The sequence below is a fragment of the Phalacrocorax aristotelis genome, chromosome 1 (genome assembly GCF_949628215.1).
Source record: "Phalacrocorax aristotelis chromosome 1, bGulAri2.1, whole genome shotgun sequence".
Taxonomy (NCBI): Eukaryota; Metazoa; Chordata; class Aves; order Suliformes; family Phalacrocoracidae; genus Phalacrocorax; species Phalacrocorax aristotelis.
Genome location: NC_134276.1, coordinates 1,245,803 through 1,259,405, shown reverse-complemented (window position 1 = coordinate 1,259,405; position 13,603 = coordinate 1,245,803). Strand labels below are relative to the sequence as shown.

At 63.4% G+C, this 13,603-nt stretch overlaps 1 protein-coding gene across 1 annotated transcript in view; it reads right to left on the bottom strand.

The window, feature by feature from the left end:
- The window catches only part of PDE2A (phosphodiesterase 2A), a 63,992-nt gene extending 58,757 nt beyond the window's left edge, over window positions 1-5,235 (bottom strand). The window contains exon 1 of the mRNA XM_075104421.1: window positions 5,035-5,235. Within this exon, the coding sequence (XP_074960522.1) occupies window positions 5,035-5,102 (68 nt within the window). The 5' untranslated portion in view covers window positions 5,103-5,235. The remainder of the gene's footprint in view (window positions 1-5,034) is intronic.
- Between the last annotated feature and the right edge of the window lie 8,368 nt (window positions 5,236-13,603).

Sequence of the window (13,603 nt, the reverse complement as noted above, 5' to 3'; positions counted from 1 at the left end):
GAGGCTTTCTGGCTAAGTCATCACTTCTGTGACAAGGCTGCACCGGCAGCTGCTGTTTGCTTTTACCCTCCTCGAGTGCAACGGTCCTCCACCACATCTGGCGAGCGGAGGGCTCTGGGGGGGCCGGAACACGCTGCGAGGCCGTCCTCGCCGGCAGCAACACCCAGGCCAAGCCCTGAACCCCGCCTAGCCCCAGGCAAAAAACATCAGGTTTTAATATCTCCTGTGGGAAATGCACCCACGCGAAACCACCTCCCTTTTCTATTTGATGTATTATAGAAAACATAAACTGACAAAGACCCAGAAGGCTTGAACCCACCCAAAACGCTCCCTGGAAGATCTCAAGTCATCCTTTCCCCTCTGCCTCCCCGTGCTGGCGCTGCAGGCCGGGCTCTGCCAGGCTGTGCCAGGGCAGGGCGCAGGATTTGGGGACGGGGGCAGGACCAAGAGCCGCTCCTGGCAAATAACCAGCTGCTGTGGCATTTCTGAGCCGATGCTCAGCGAGCCCCGCAGGCCGGTCCATCCCGCGAGGTGGGGTGACAAGGGGGGGTGACAAGTTTTGGGGACCCCTTCCTGCTGCCTGGGGATGTCACAATATGGTGGACCACCATCGGCCGGGAACGGCTGCCCAAGGACCAGCCGGAGGCCCCTCACCCCAGCTCCAACCCACCCAAGCAGCAAATCTTGGGATCATCACCCATTGCAAGGCAGGCAAGACCCTCACCCACCCTCAACACCTCGGCAGGGGGGGTCTGAGCGGCCAGGCTGCCTGTTGCCTGCGCTTTGCCAGCCCTCCATCGCCTAACCCCCTCCCCGATGCCGTACGGATGGAGCCACAGCAGCAGACAAAGCATCTCCCAGCGCTCTGCATCCCCCTCACTCCCCCCCTCCAGACAGACCCATCCATTAACGAGGACAGCTCAGCCCTTTGTAGGAGAAAGCTGGAGAGGCAGAAAGTCCCAGGCAGCTCCGGCCCTGCCTGCGTTCCTGGCTGCAGCCCAGCACGGCTCTCGGCGAGCCACGTGGGAGCCGGGAAAGAGACAAAAGCGAAAGCGGGGAGCAGGGCTGGGGGAAAGCGGGAGGCAGGAGGGATTCCCAGAAAGAGCCGCTGCATCCATCGCTGCCCCGGGGAATCCCGCGTCCCCCACGGAGGAGCTGCCGGAGAGCTGGCTGCGCGCCCCGGATGGATGCTTGTCCTGCTGGAGACGGTGCAGAGGCGCAGCTGGTGGGGGGATGCACGGGGGGCTCGGCTCGGGGTGATGGCCGGGATGCGCTCGGTGCAGCCCCTCGCCGCCAGAGCCGCCGGTGCCGCCGCCCTGGGCCGCGGCCAGCCCCACGGCGTGCCAGCCTGCGCGGCGGAGCGGAGGCCGGCCTGATTGCCTGCACCTGCGCGAGCATCTGGCCAGCAGCCGGCAAGCACCGCAGGTTAATTCCTCGACACTTTAAAACCACTCGCTGCTCTCAAGCTGAGGATGCTCAGGGCGATGCCCCAGGGCGATGGAGGGGAAGCTGCCGGCCGGGTTCCCCCCATCCAGGGGACCTCCCTGGGCATGGGGATGCGCAGGGTGCCGGGAAGCTCACAGCCAGGATCCTCCCCTCCATCCTCTCCACAAGACACCTCCGACCTCCAGGGCTAGGTGCCTACGCAGGCGGGCGACGCTGAAGTGCCCCAGACACCCCCCAGCCAACATGCCGGCACCAGGCAGAGGCACGAAAAGCCCGAGGCTTTGCAAAAGCCTGGAGAACATCACACGCAGCCGCTCGCAGACCCCGAGGAGGCCAGCAATGGGGGACCAGGCTGCCCTGGCACCGGACAGGGCGAAGGAGTCCGTATTGTCCATGGCTCTTTAAACATGCAACCCGGGGACTGGCAATAACCACGAGGCAGAGGTTCAGGGCAGGCTCCAGTGGCTTCGCAGATGCTCGGAGACCTCCAAAAGGCAGCCGAACTGCTTTGCCAGGCAGCTCGTGCCCTCCACGCCCCAGCCAGCACTGCTCCCTGGGTACCTGCAGAGTTAATGCCACCCAAGGAAGCCACAGAATCACAGAACCTTAGAATGGGGGGGGTTTGGAAGGGACCTTTAAAGGCCACCTAGCCCAACCCCCATGGATGCCACATCTCTGCTGCCAGCACGTGCCATCAGCCCCTCCAGCTGCCCCCCTGGGTACCCCCCGGGGCCGGGACCCCGCAGGAAGCAGCTCCCAGGTGGGTGCATTGGGGAGGTAAAATGGGGACGGTGCGTTGCACGTCGCCCGTGCACGAGCCTTGGCAGGGACACGCCATCCAGATCCTGGCCTCGACCTGGAATAACCGGCACAGAGACTAACGGGCTCCTGCAAAGATGCGTAAGAACCATCTTTGTGCCCTTGCAGGACATCAGGCCCTCCCCTGTCCCCCGCTTGGGCGGCCGTGCCCCGGGCAGGATGGAGCCCCTCGTCCCAGCTGTGGCCACAGCCACGGTCCCTCCTCCGTCACACGCCTGGCACCGACGCCGTCGCTGGCCTGGCGCTGAGCACGGTGACGCTTGCCCAGTTCACACATCCCGCAGGCAGCTGCCAGAAGCCAAGCAGGCAGCGGGGAGAGCAGGACGAGGAGCAGGCAGCCCTGCCCGCTCCCCAGAGGAGGCCCTGACCTCTCCCCAGGCTCCGCTGAGCCTGGCCCTTCCCTGCAGGGATGCTCAGAGTGACATCTCCTCCTCCGTGTTTTCAATCCATGGAGCTCAGCTGCTTCTCCTCCAGCCCCAGATGCTGCGAGAGCAGCAGCTCCGGGCACCCTGGCATCCCACCCACCGCTAACCAGGTCAGGAGCCGCCCGCCCGGGAACACGCTTCCCACCGGGGGAAAAAAAAGGAGGAAATGGGTTAAAACGTGACCTGGATAATGCAAAATGGCACTTGACTGGCTGCCACCCGACGCTCCCCTGAGATAAATCAGAGCCTATCGACCCCTCACGTGGGATACCTGGCCCACCGACGGATCCCGGCCGCCCGCAGCACCCGCAGCCGGGCAGCGGCGCGCTGCGAGGGCGGGCGTCAGCGTCGCTAGGATCTGCCGGCAGCGCACGAGCCAAGGCGGCGCTAAACAACGCGGGGCTCGAGCGGAGGCAGGGAGCAGGCGGCATCACCCCACGGCACCGGCCTCGCCGGGGGCGCCCGCTCCAGCCGAGCGCCCGGGGGGCTGCACGGGCATCGCCTGAAAGCACTTGGGAAGCTTTTCCGCCTCTATAAATCCCCCAGGGTGTGCGGGAACAGCAACAAACACCTCCTAGGAAGGACATTAGGTTGTACCCTGGGTAAAAGGGGGAAGCATCTCGGCATTCCTGCCTCTCCTGCCCTGGTCGGCTTGAGGGGCGCAGCCGGCCCAGCTACGCTAAGTTTCTATAGCGTCCACCTTTCTTAAAAGCCATTAAAGAGCATCTGCGAGGCAGCAGAGGCATTCCAGCTGGAGGAAACACGGGGACAGCGTGGCATTTCAAGACCTTTGTGTGTTTTGCTTAAAGAAAAGGACATGGGCACACGTTCTGGTGGCAGCATGGAAGGTTCCCTGCGGGGAACAAAGCGCACGGAGGGTGAGCCAGGAGAGCTGGGGGGGGAAGGATGCTGCCCGCAGAGATCAGGCCCGGCACCCACAGCAGCGTAGGGGGATCCGCAGCTCTTGGTGCTTCCAGAAGGTGGGTCTAAGCCCCACACCACATGTAGGCAGGAGGGATGCTGGAGGCTATTTTCTAGAGAGAAAGGCAAACTTCCTATCTGAAGGTCACCTCGCGAAGGTGCGAAAACCTGGTGGTGCCGGAGGGAAACACGTGGGGCTTGGGGCCGGAGCAGGCGGCCGCTTCCCTCACACCCCGATGGTCCTGTCATCACCCAAAGCACCCGCTTCAGGAGGCGGGAGGCCGTTCCTGGGCCGATGCCCGCGCGGCGAGGTGGCCCCTGGGTGCGGTGGTCCCGGCGCAGGCTGCTGAGCAGAGCGGTTCGGCCGGTGCCCGAGCATGTGGAGCTGGCACCGCCAGACAAAGGAATCCGAGCACCGAGCTGCCTTCCTCCTCGTCCCCCTGCACCCACATCCCTTCCCCGCTGGATCAGCTCACCCCTCTGGCAATGTGGGGTCTGATCCCAGCAACCGCCAGGGCGGGGCAGGGGGGCAAGGGATTGGGAGCACCCAGCATCTCCCAGCACCCGGGAGGCAGAGCACCCACGTACTGCAAACCGCCTGCACGCAGCCTGCTACCCAGCAGCTGCGGAGCCTCGTGAGCGCTACACGCGCGCGCGCAGAGCCGGGGGGTCTCCACCATCCTCAGCCGAGGCCGCGGGCGATGGGAATTCAGGCACCGCATGCTTCCCGTTAGCCAGCTCAGCCCCTCTTCCCACGTGGGCTCTCTGGAGCATCACCCCTCCCGGCTTCCAGGGAGCACTGTCATCCCTTAGCAAGGTCACCCCACACTCAAGCGCAAAGCCCCTCGTGCCAGCGCTGCGGAACAAGATCCCCGTGACCCCCAGGGTCCCCTCCCCACCTCACTGCGTGCAAACGGGTGCAGCAACACCGGGACCCCCAGACCTGTTGCGTGGGTGGGGGTGTGTGGGGTGGCTTTTCTTGTCTTGCGTGGAGCCACCGAAACCACGATTCAGAGGCCTGACCTGCATTTCACAAAGTCACCCGGACCCCCCCCACCCATCGCAGCCCACTGCCGGGCCAGGAGCCTTCTGCCCCTGCAGGAAACCACCACGGGGTGAGGGGAAACGGGGAGATGCTCTTCGCACCAGCCCTCCGGCACAGAGCCCTTCAACCAGCTGCCAGCGATGACCTGCCCTGGACTAACACAGTTGGCTACTGGGGAAATGGGGGGGGGGGGGGATGGTAGCCGCTTGCCAGTCCCCAACCACCCCATCCCCACCAAGCTGTCAGGCAGGAGGAACTTTTTCCTGCCTCCCTTCTCCCCAGCGTCTCCCTGACTCCTTCACCCAGCATCACCCCCGGAGCATCCCTCCCTCTCGGCGCGGTTCCCCCCAGCCCCGGTGCCGGCGGGAAGGGACTCACAGGTCAGACGCGGCCGCCTGGTACGGCTGGCTCCGGCAGAGGATGGAGTGTCCGCAGCCCTGGCCCATGGCTCTGCATGCTTCGGCAGCCCTGCCAGGCGGGCGGCTCGGTGAGGGCTGCCGGCGGGCTGCGGGCAGCGAGGAGCCGCCGCTGCACCCGGTCCTCGCTGCTGGCTGGGAACGAAGCCTCCCGCCGCGCTCGGCGAGGGTGTCTCCAGCTCGCTGCTGTCACCCAGCCCGATGCAGCGCGCCGAGGCGTGCGGGAGGGGAGGGAGGAAGGGGGGGGGGGGGGCGCCGCTGATTGACAGCGCCGCTGCGGCTCCGCGGGGCTGGGCGGGGGCCGCGCCGCTCCCGCGGAGGGGCCGAAGGGGTCCGCACCTGCCGCCCGCCGCCGCCCGCCCCGCGCCGCGCCCGGCCTCGCCCGCCGCGCCGCGCCGCTCCGCGGGGCCGCCGCCTTTGTCTGGCGAGGCTCAGCCGGGCCCTGCCCGCCCCGCGCTGGTGGTCGCCCCGCCGGCGCCCCCCGCCCGCTGGGACTGCAAGCCCGTTCTGCACGGCTCCTGCCCCGGCGGCGTCGGGCAGCACAGGGCCATACTGGACACTGCAGGAGCAGTGGCAGCACCGGTCCCACAGCCAAGTCCCTGCTCCAGGGGTACTGGGCGGCACCAGACCCACAAGCCTTTTACAGGGACACCGGGCAGCATCGAGCACTACAGAGCAGCACTGGACCACAGGCAGGTCCCTGCCACAAGATACGGGGCAGCACTGGTCCCACAGGTCTCTGCCCCAGGTGTACCGGGCAGCACCCGACCCACAGGCAGGTTCCTTTCCCAAGGGTGCTGGGTGGCACCGAGCAGTATTGGAGAGCGCTGGCCCACACGCATGTCCCTGCCAGGGCGGTATCATCCTGCAAACAGATCCCAGCCCAGGTGATACAGGGCTGTCTGCGCCCCCACAACAGCTCCCTGCCCGGGCTGTCCAGGAGGTGTGGAGCTACTGCCTGCGGGATGCTGCCCGCTGCATTGCTAAGTGGGGCCAAGAGCACAGAGGGGACGCTGAGCCCTTGGCCACCCCACACGGGTGAGCCCCCAGCTTGAACCTTCCCCAGACCCCAGCCCACTCACAGGCAGGGCTGCAGTGGAGGAGCAGGAGCCCCCCAGGTGCCTGCAGCACCACTCCGTGCCTGTGCCTGTGCTGGCACCTCCCGAGGTAGAACAGCTTCCTTCTGGGAGTCTTGCCGAGCGCACAGCCCTTTGCAGGCGTGCAGCACCGAGCACCGCCGCAGCTTGGCTTGGCTGTGCTGGAGGAGCCGCTGCACTGCCCGTCCGGTCCTGCAGGACGTCGGGTGGGTTTGGGCCCCAGAGCCACGCCGGGATCTCCCTCTCTGGGCCGCCCTGGGCCGGGGGCTGTCAGGGTGAGCTGTCCCCAGGGTGGGACGGTCAGAGGGTCAGAGAAGGCTTTGCCTGCTACGAAACCCCACATCTCCTGGCGCGAGGGGAGGGAATGAAGAAGGAGCAAGAGCAGCCTGGACTTTTAAAGATATTTAAGCATTTCAGCTCCTTCCAATGCAAGCGCTAGAGACAGCAGGCGAAGCTAACAGGAACCTCACCAAAGCAGGGGAGGAGGTCATCCCACGGAAGGTGAGGAGCAGAACTTCTTGCCTCAGGATCTTGCAGATGCTAAAAGCTCCCATGGCTTAAGGGCAGAGTTTTCACACACACAATGATACAGCAACCGCCAGTAGCTCGGGACATCCCCGAGCACCACCTGGTCAGAGGCCAGGAGAGACCTCGGGCAAGTTTTGCATGTACTTGCCCTGCTCTTACACTCGCCCTTGGCATCTCTCGGCCGCTGGCAAGGCGGAGCGACCGACCTTTGGCTTGAGCCAGTACAACCACCCTGACGTCAGTCCCCAGGAGCATCCGGGGGCTGCAGGCTTTGCAGCATCCCACCCAACTGGGAGCTAGGCTTCACGGATTTTGCACCGAAAGGAGCCATTTTGGTTGCTTTTCACTAGCCTTGTGGGTCTCCATCCCTCCAGGGTCACGTTTTCTCCCAGGAGAGGGGATGAACGTGCTTTAAAATCAACGTGGATATGTTGCTACTCCCCTGCTCCATCGTGAACCCACCAGCTGGGGCTTTAGAGCAGCGATAGATCCTAAGAGATTACTATAGATACTAAGAGATTAGCGCTCAAATCACAGCGGTTCCTGACAAATTCACAAGGATTAATATCCCCACGGTCCACATAAATCAGCGGTTTATAGCGTGAATTACACGAGATCCTCTGCCAGCTTTTTCCGGAGGGAGAAACCGAGGCCCAGACCTGTGATGGCTTGCCCAAATTTTATCCCAAGGACTGATAGTAGAGCCAGGCCTAATCTGAGATTATTTGAAGGACCATCACTTTAATCTAATCCCTAATTCCATCCTGAATTTCAGGGTTAATGATGTTTTCATCCTCTGGCTGAGCTCACCTGGGTTTCTGCAGCACATCCTGCCCTCCTTTGTGGCGGGGGGAGCAGCTGTGGGACACCGTGGGATGCCCTGGGGACTGGGAGCCATCCCAGTGCTCACCCATCCTCTCCCACCTACGTGGCCGGTGCCAGCCCGAGCGTGGCTAAAGCCCCAGAAAGCTCAAACATTCAACTCAGTGATTTTATTTATCGCTCTCGCTCTTTTTTTTTTGTTTGTTTTTGTTTTTTCCCATGCTGTTATTATTTGATTTCCTCCGGCAGCCGGCATCCTGGGGGAAAACAGCTGCGCGAGCGTTCTCGTTCCGGCCCGGGCAGGTTGAGCAGGCTGTCGCCGCACGGTTGCACTTAGCGTTGGTTTTAATGCACCCAGACTGCAGCGACTTTCCATCTTTCTCAGTTTCTGGGCTCCGGTGGAGGCGCGGACTGGGCGGGAGGGCTGGCACTGCCTTGCTTTCTGCTATTGCTTCTCGCAGGCTTTCTAGAACCCAAAACCTCAGGCTGACCTCGAGTCTGCGATGCAGGGGATGTGACCGGAGAGCCACGCGGATGCCGCGGGGCTGACCCGCTCCCTTCGCCCCGCAGCGGCGCGGGGTGCAAGGTGGGTGCCGCCTACGAGCCGTGCGACGCCCGCCGAGCCTGCTAACCGCCCTGCGCCGGAGCCGCCCTTCCGCATCGTCTTGGCACAAAAACACGTACGGGGAGTCCCCTCCTTCCCAGAAAAGCTGGTTCCCGTGGTTGTTTATCCCAGGCTCTCTTATTCCCAAGAGGCACTTTTATCTGGCAACAGTCCACAGCCAGGAGCAGCTGAGCGGATCAGGGCAGAGCCGGGCGCAGGGCCCACCAGCAGGATCCATCCCTCCCCAGATGCGAGGCAGGGACCGCCGCATCTGCCTATCCCCAGCATCCCACCTCCTCCCAACCTCCCCCCCGTGGATCCCTCCCGTGCAGCTGGCACGATGCCTGGCTCTCTCCCCTATCCGAATATTATTCCCGGTATTTAGAAGACGTGGTTTTCTCGGCTCCACGTCACTCTGTACTATTTTCTCCTCAAGAGAAAACTCAGCCCCGTATCCAGGCAGCTTCTGAGAGCCCTTCTGCAAATGGCAGGGCGGGCGCTCGGGCTCGCTCCCTGGGAGACACGCTTCCTCCTTTCAGCGTGTGCAGCCCCGGGAATTGCACAAATGCTGAGAAATTCAAATAGCCTGACGGAACGCTTCTACCGCTTTGAAAATATTTTGATGCATTTCATTAAAAACGCTCGGTTTTGGGGTTGTTTCTTTTCTTTTTTTTTCAGATAAATCCCTGCTCGTTCTTGCTTGGGAGCACCCGGGGGGGGGCGGACTGGCACCTTGAGGAGCCGGGGGAATTCTGGCTTGGTTTCATAAGCAACCGAGGACTACAGGCTCCCACCCGGGCGAGGGATGTCGCAGGCATCAGCAGGGGGTGACCTTCTGGTGGACGCTGTGAAAAGGGGCAGCTGATTCGGAGATGCCGGAGGCAGAGGAACCTGAAGCGCCCAAGCTTTGGCTTTCGTGCCACGTCTTGAGGAGGTTTCTCGGCCCCTGCCTGTGCTTCAGCTCCTCATCATCGTGATGGAGACACCCAGCCGGCTCCATCACCACCCCTGCACCCACCAAAGGTTCTCCTCCGCCGGGTGCTGCGCTCTGTGGGCAGATAAAGCCACCGGTCCCTACCTGCTCCCTTCAGATCCGGCACCTCCCAGCCTGCGCCTCCCCAAGAAGCTGCTCTTCGGTGTTTGCAAGCGTCCCCGGCTTTCTGACCTCCCACAGAAACCCTGAAGCACCACGGGCATAAGGCCGCTGGTGGGCACGGCTGGGTCTAGCAGGGTGGCTGCAGGGCAGGGGCTTGCTGCCCAGAGAGGTGGGGGAGTCCCCGTCCCTGGGGGGGTTCAACCACCGTGTAGCCGTGGGACTTGGGGCCATGGTTTAGGAGGCCTGGGGGTGTTGGGTTGGGGGTTGGCCTTGATGACCCGAGAGGTCTTTTCCAACCTTAGTGATTCTGTGATTCGATGATTCCATGCGATGGCCAGCAAGATCCACCGAGAAACCTCCTCCAGGCGCATCCCACGGGAGCACCTCACCCCGAGGAGGGAGAGGGGTCCCGGGAGGGTCCAACACGGCGCTCCCTACAAACCCCTCGTGTTTCCCCGCGCGATTCTGTGCTAGACGCAGCAAACGCCCTCTGAACGGAGCTCAGGGCAGTCCCCGCTCCCGGCGCTGGCGCGGGCTGTACATCTTTATTTATTGTCAGGAAGACGAAGCGCTGCCGGTGTTTCAAAGGCATCGTTACGGTTGCGTGCCCTCGCACCAGTACTGGCGGCGTGAATATGAAACAAGCCCTGCTTTTGACTTCTGCGGAGCCTCCTCAGCTACGGGATTGAATTTTTTGAGCTCCGAATAAGCGTGCATTGCCCTCGAATGCTCATTGTGCGGGATACCAATTCCACCACTAATGGAGACGTATTCGCTGATACGAAGCAATTTGTGCTGCTGATACTTCCCCTACAAGAGGGCTCGGCGCCGCTGCCGCCCTGCCCTCAGAGCTGCGGCCTTCCAGAGAGCGATTTGCTCCCTTGCCGCGCTGGAGCGCTGCTTCCTCCGGAGATACCCCAGCAGCTCAGCCCAGCGTCCCGGGATGATCCCGGGGCAGAGCCACACTCTGCTTTCCTACTTCCAGGGTTTCCTACGGCCGGCTCTCAAGCATCCCCCCCGCGTGCATCCACCGCCCCGTGCACCCTGAATAAATGCTGCGGGGGGAGGAGGCAGGGGCTGAATGCTGGGTGCTGCCGCGGCACCAGGGCAGCTGGTGCTGGGGGTGCTGGGGGTGCTGGGGGTGCTGGGGGCCCAGGACAGTCCCCACAGGCAGGAGAGCAGAGCATCAGGCTCGGGAGCTCCATGCAGGTCACTTTGCAGCCCTGGCTGTTGCTCCTGCACCGAAATGCATCCTCCCTGCAAGCCTCCAGCGCGCTCAGGCGAGCTCGGGGAGAAAGCGAGGGCTGGCAGTGCCTCCCCCACCGCCCCCCCCCCCGCAGATCCTCGTGCCCCAACATGTGCTTTGTCAAGGCCTGAGCCCCCAGCCGGGGGCAAGAGGGAGGAATTTGGGGAAGCGCCAGTGCTTTTTGCATGGTGTTGGACGTGTTTGGTTTGCAGGTGAGCCCCACCCGGCCCAGCCGCCCGCCCGGGATGGATGCGGCCCTACGGGTCGTGGCCAAAATTGTCCCTATTCCCACTGAAGGAAGGGCTGCTCCTGTCGTGCCTCTAGAAATACTGGCGAGAAAGTTCGATTTCAGCAAGTTGAGTTGTTTCTTTTTTCCCCTCTCTGATTTTTCCACCGTTTTCCCCAGCACGCCCGAAAACCCGAGGAGCCTTTCAGGGAGGGAAGAAAATGGCGAAACGGAGAAAAGCTTTTCCATTTTCACTGACATTTATCCTGGGAACAGAAAAAGAACAGAAAAAAACACCCAGAGGAACCCAGAGCCTTGTTTTTATCGCAAGGTCGGTACAAGCTGTTCTCAAAAAAAAAAACAAAAAAAGAAAGAAACCCTCAATGGTCGGGAAAATGATTTCCTGCATCTGCAGGTGCAACAGCCCTGCTGTGGGGTTTGAAGAACCCCCCCGCCATGTATTTTAGGGCAGGGTTGGGGGTCCCGAGGAGCTGTTTGGGGTTGTTTGGGGGTGCAGCATCCTGCTGCATCGCCGTCCCCACGCCGGGGGAGATGCTGCAGGGAGAGGTGGGATGCGGCGCCGGCTCTCGCTGGTGCCCACCCACCCCATCCTGCGCCGAAGCTGGTTGTTGCCTTCCCCGAAAGCAACCCAGGACAAAGGGGTGGGGGGGGGAGGCTTGGCGGGGGGGGTCTTGGCATCCCCTGCCCCATCGTCACGGGGGGCAATCGGAGCAGCGTGGTGGCCGGCAGCTGAGGAAGCTGCTGATGAAAAGATTCTCTGACCAGATTAGGGAAGGGAAATGAAACCCAGCGTCGCAGGGAGAGGCGACCTGCTCGCCGGCTCGCGTCGAATAAGGACAAGGTGTTGGCGGGAGCATCCTTGGGGAGAGGGGGGCTCCAATCGGCACCCTGATCATGGCCAGCAGCCCCGTTCCCCCCCAGCACCCCCCAGTAAATACCCCACCTTTATTTTATTTTTTTTCCCTATTTTTTGCTGTCATTCTGTTCCCCAGGAGCAGAAACGAGAGCAGAGGGCGGCGCTCCCTTGGCCATCCGAATTGCCGGTGCATTTCCCACCCCCTGGACCGTCTGGCCCCGGTTCGGTGCCGCTTGCCAGGACGGTGCCGGGGCTCTGTGGGCACCGTAGCGGCCCTGGGACAGCCCACGGCTGCGGTGCCGGGATCCGGCCGGCTCGGCTGGCGATGGAGCATCCCAAAAGCCCCAGGAAGGGGCTCCAGGTAGCCCGGAGTGGGCAAGGGTGAGAGTGGTTTGGAGCGGGAAGGGGAGGGGGAAGGGGAGGAAGAAGAAGAGGGCCTGAGTCAGCCGCCTTCGCCAGGCTGGTTTCGCCCCAGGCTGGTCCCAGCAGCCCCCCCGCAGCTCCCCTTGCGTGACAGGGGCAGCAGGAGGGCAGCTGGTCCCAGGGCCCCGGGGCCGCATCCAGCACTTGTCACCGAACGTGCCCTCCAGCCCCTCCCGGTGCCCCCTGCCTGGTCGCATCTGTCAGCCGGGCTGCGGGGAGGGGACAGCGACCCGCCGGCTTCATCGCGCCGAGGACTTCACGTGGGTGCCCTTGCCCGGCGCTGAGCTGGGGAGACGAGGCGCTCATGGCCGGCGAGGGGCTGGGGGCACCCTCTGCCCCCCACTTTCCAACCTCTGTTTTCATCCCCCATCAAACGCTTCCCGCCTGCTGTGGTGCGATGTGTCCCCGAGGTCGAAGGCTGGTGCAAACCCCCCGCGGTGCCATCTGTCCCCAGGCTGTGCCGGCGCGGTGACCCCCATCACACGGGCGGTGGGAAGCAGGAGTTTAAGCAGGGCTGCAGGATCAGACCTGGGGAGACCCGGCCTGGCTGTGGGAATCATTGGGAATCATCGGGTTGCTCACAGGGTGCTCCCAGCCTCCTCCCGGGGCTCTGCCGGGTACCCCGCTCCCGACACCATCCCCTGGACCCTCCACCATCCTGTGGACCCCAGCTCTGTCCCCCTCCACCAGCTCCCCATCCTGAAGCTGTCTGAGGTTTTGGAGCTCCTCGCTGCCACCCCTGAGCCCTCCCCAGCTCTCGCATCGCTGCCCGTGGCGGGGGGCACAGGGGGCACCCGCTCCTCCGTGGCGCTGGGGTGCGGGCTGAGCCCAGGCGTCCCAAATCCCCGCTGCCCCCTTGCGCATCACCCAGAGGCAGGGGCCCCTCACCTGGTTTGGGGGTGATGGGGGGCTTTTCCTCTCCACCCAGCATGCCCCCATCCCCAGGGTGGGTGGCGGATGAGGCTGGGAAAGGCTGGGGACAGGGGGTGGGGCAGGGATGGCGCGGCCCCCGGGACATGGGAGGAGGAGGACGGGGCTCTGTGCCTGTGGGAAGGGGTGTCCTGGCACCGTGCACCCCGACAGTGCTGGGGTGCAGAGAGGAGGTGCCCCTGCACCCTCACTGTCCCTGTGGCACGTCCCCAGGTGCACCCAGGGTGCAGAACGGGACCGTGAGCTCCTCCGTCCCCACGGCCCCATCAGTGCACCGGGAAAAAACAAGGGCTAAAAAGCGCGATGGGCGGCTGCTGGGGAAAAATCAGGAAGGAGGTAAAAAAAACCCAAAAATCAAATTAAATACCTGCCCTTGCTCAGCCAGACGCGAGGCCGTGGAAATTAGCGGCGTCGCTGCCCGCCTCCTTCACGCGCGGGTTGGCTCCCACAAAAGGGAGCAGAGCGGGATTAAGCGTGCAGAAGGCAGTAATGGATTGCACAAAACCCGTGCCAGGTGGCGGCGGGGGCTTTTGTTGGGCGGTGATCAAGCACCGAGCTACATGGAGCCCTGCAAATCATCATCTTGTCGTTGAACAAGCCCCGGGGGAGCGCGGGGTCGGTGGCGCCCGTGCGCTTGGGTTTGTCCCCTGCCCCAGCCAGCGCCAGGGACACCCTGTCCCGG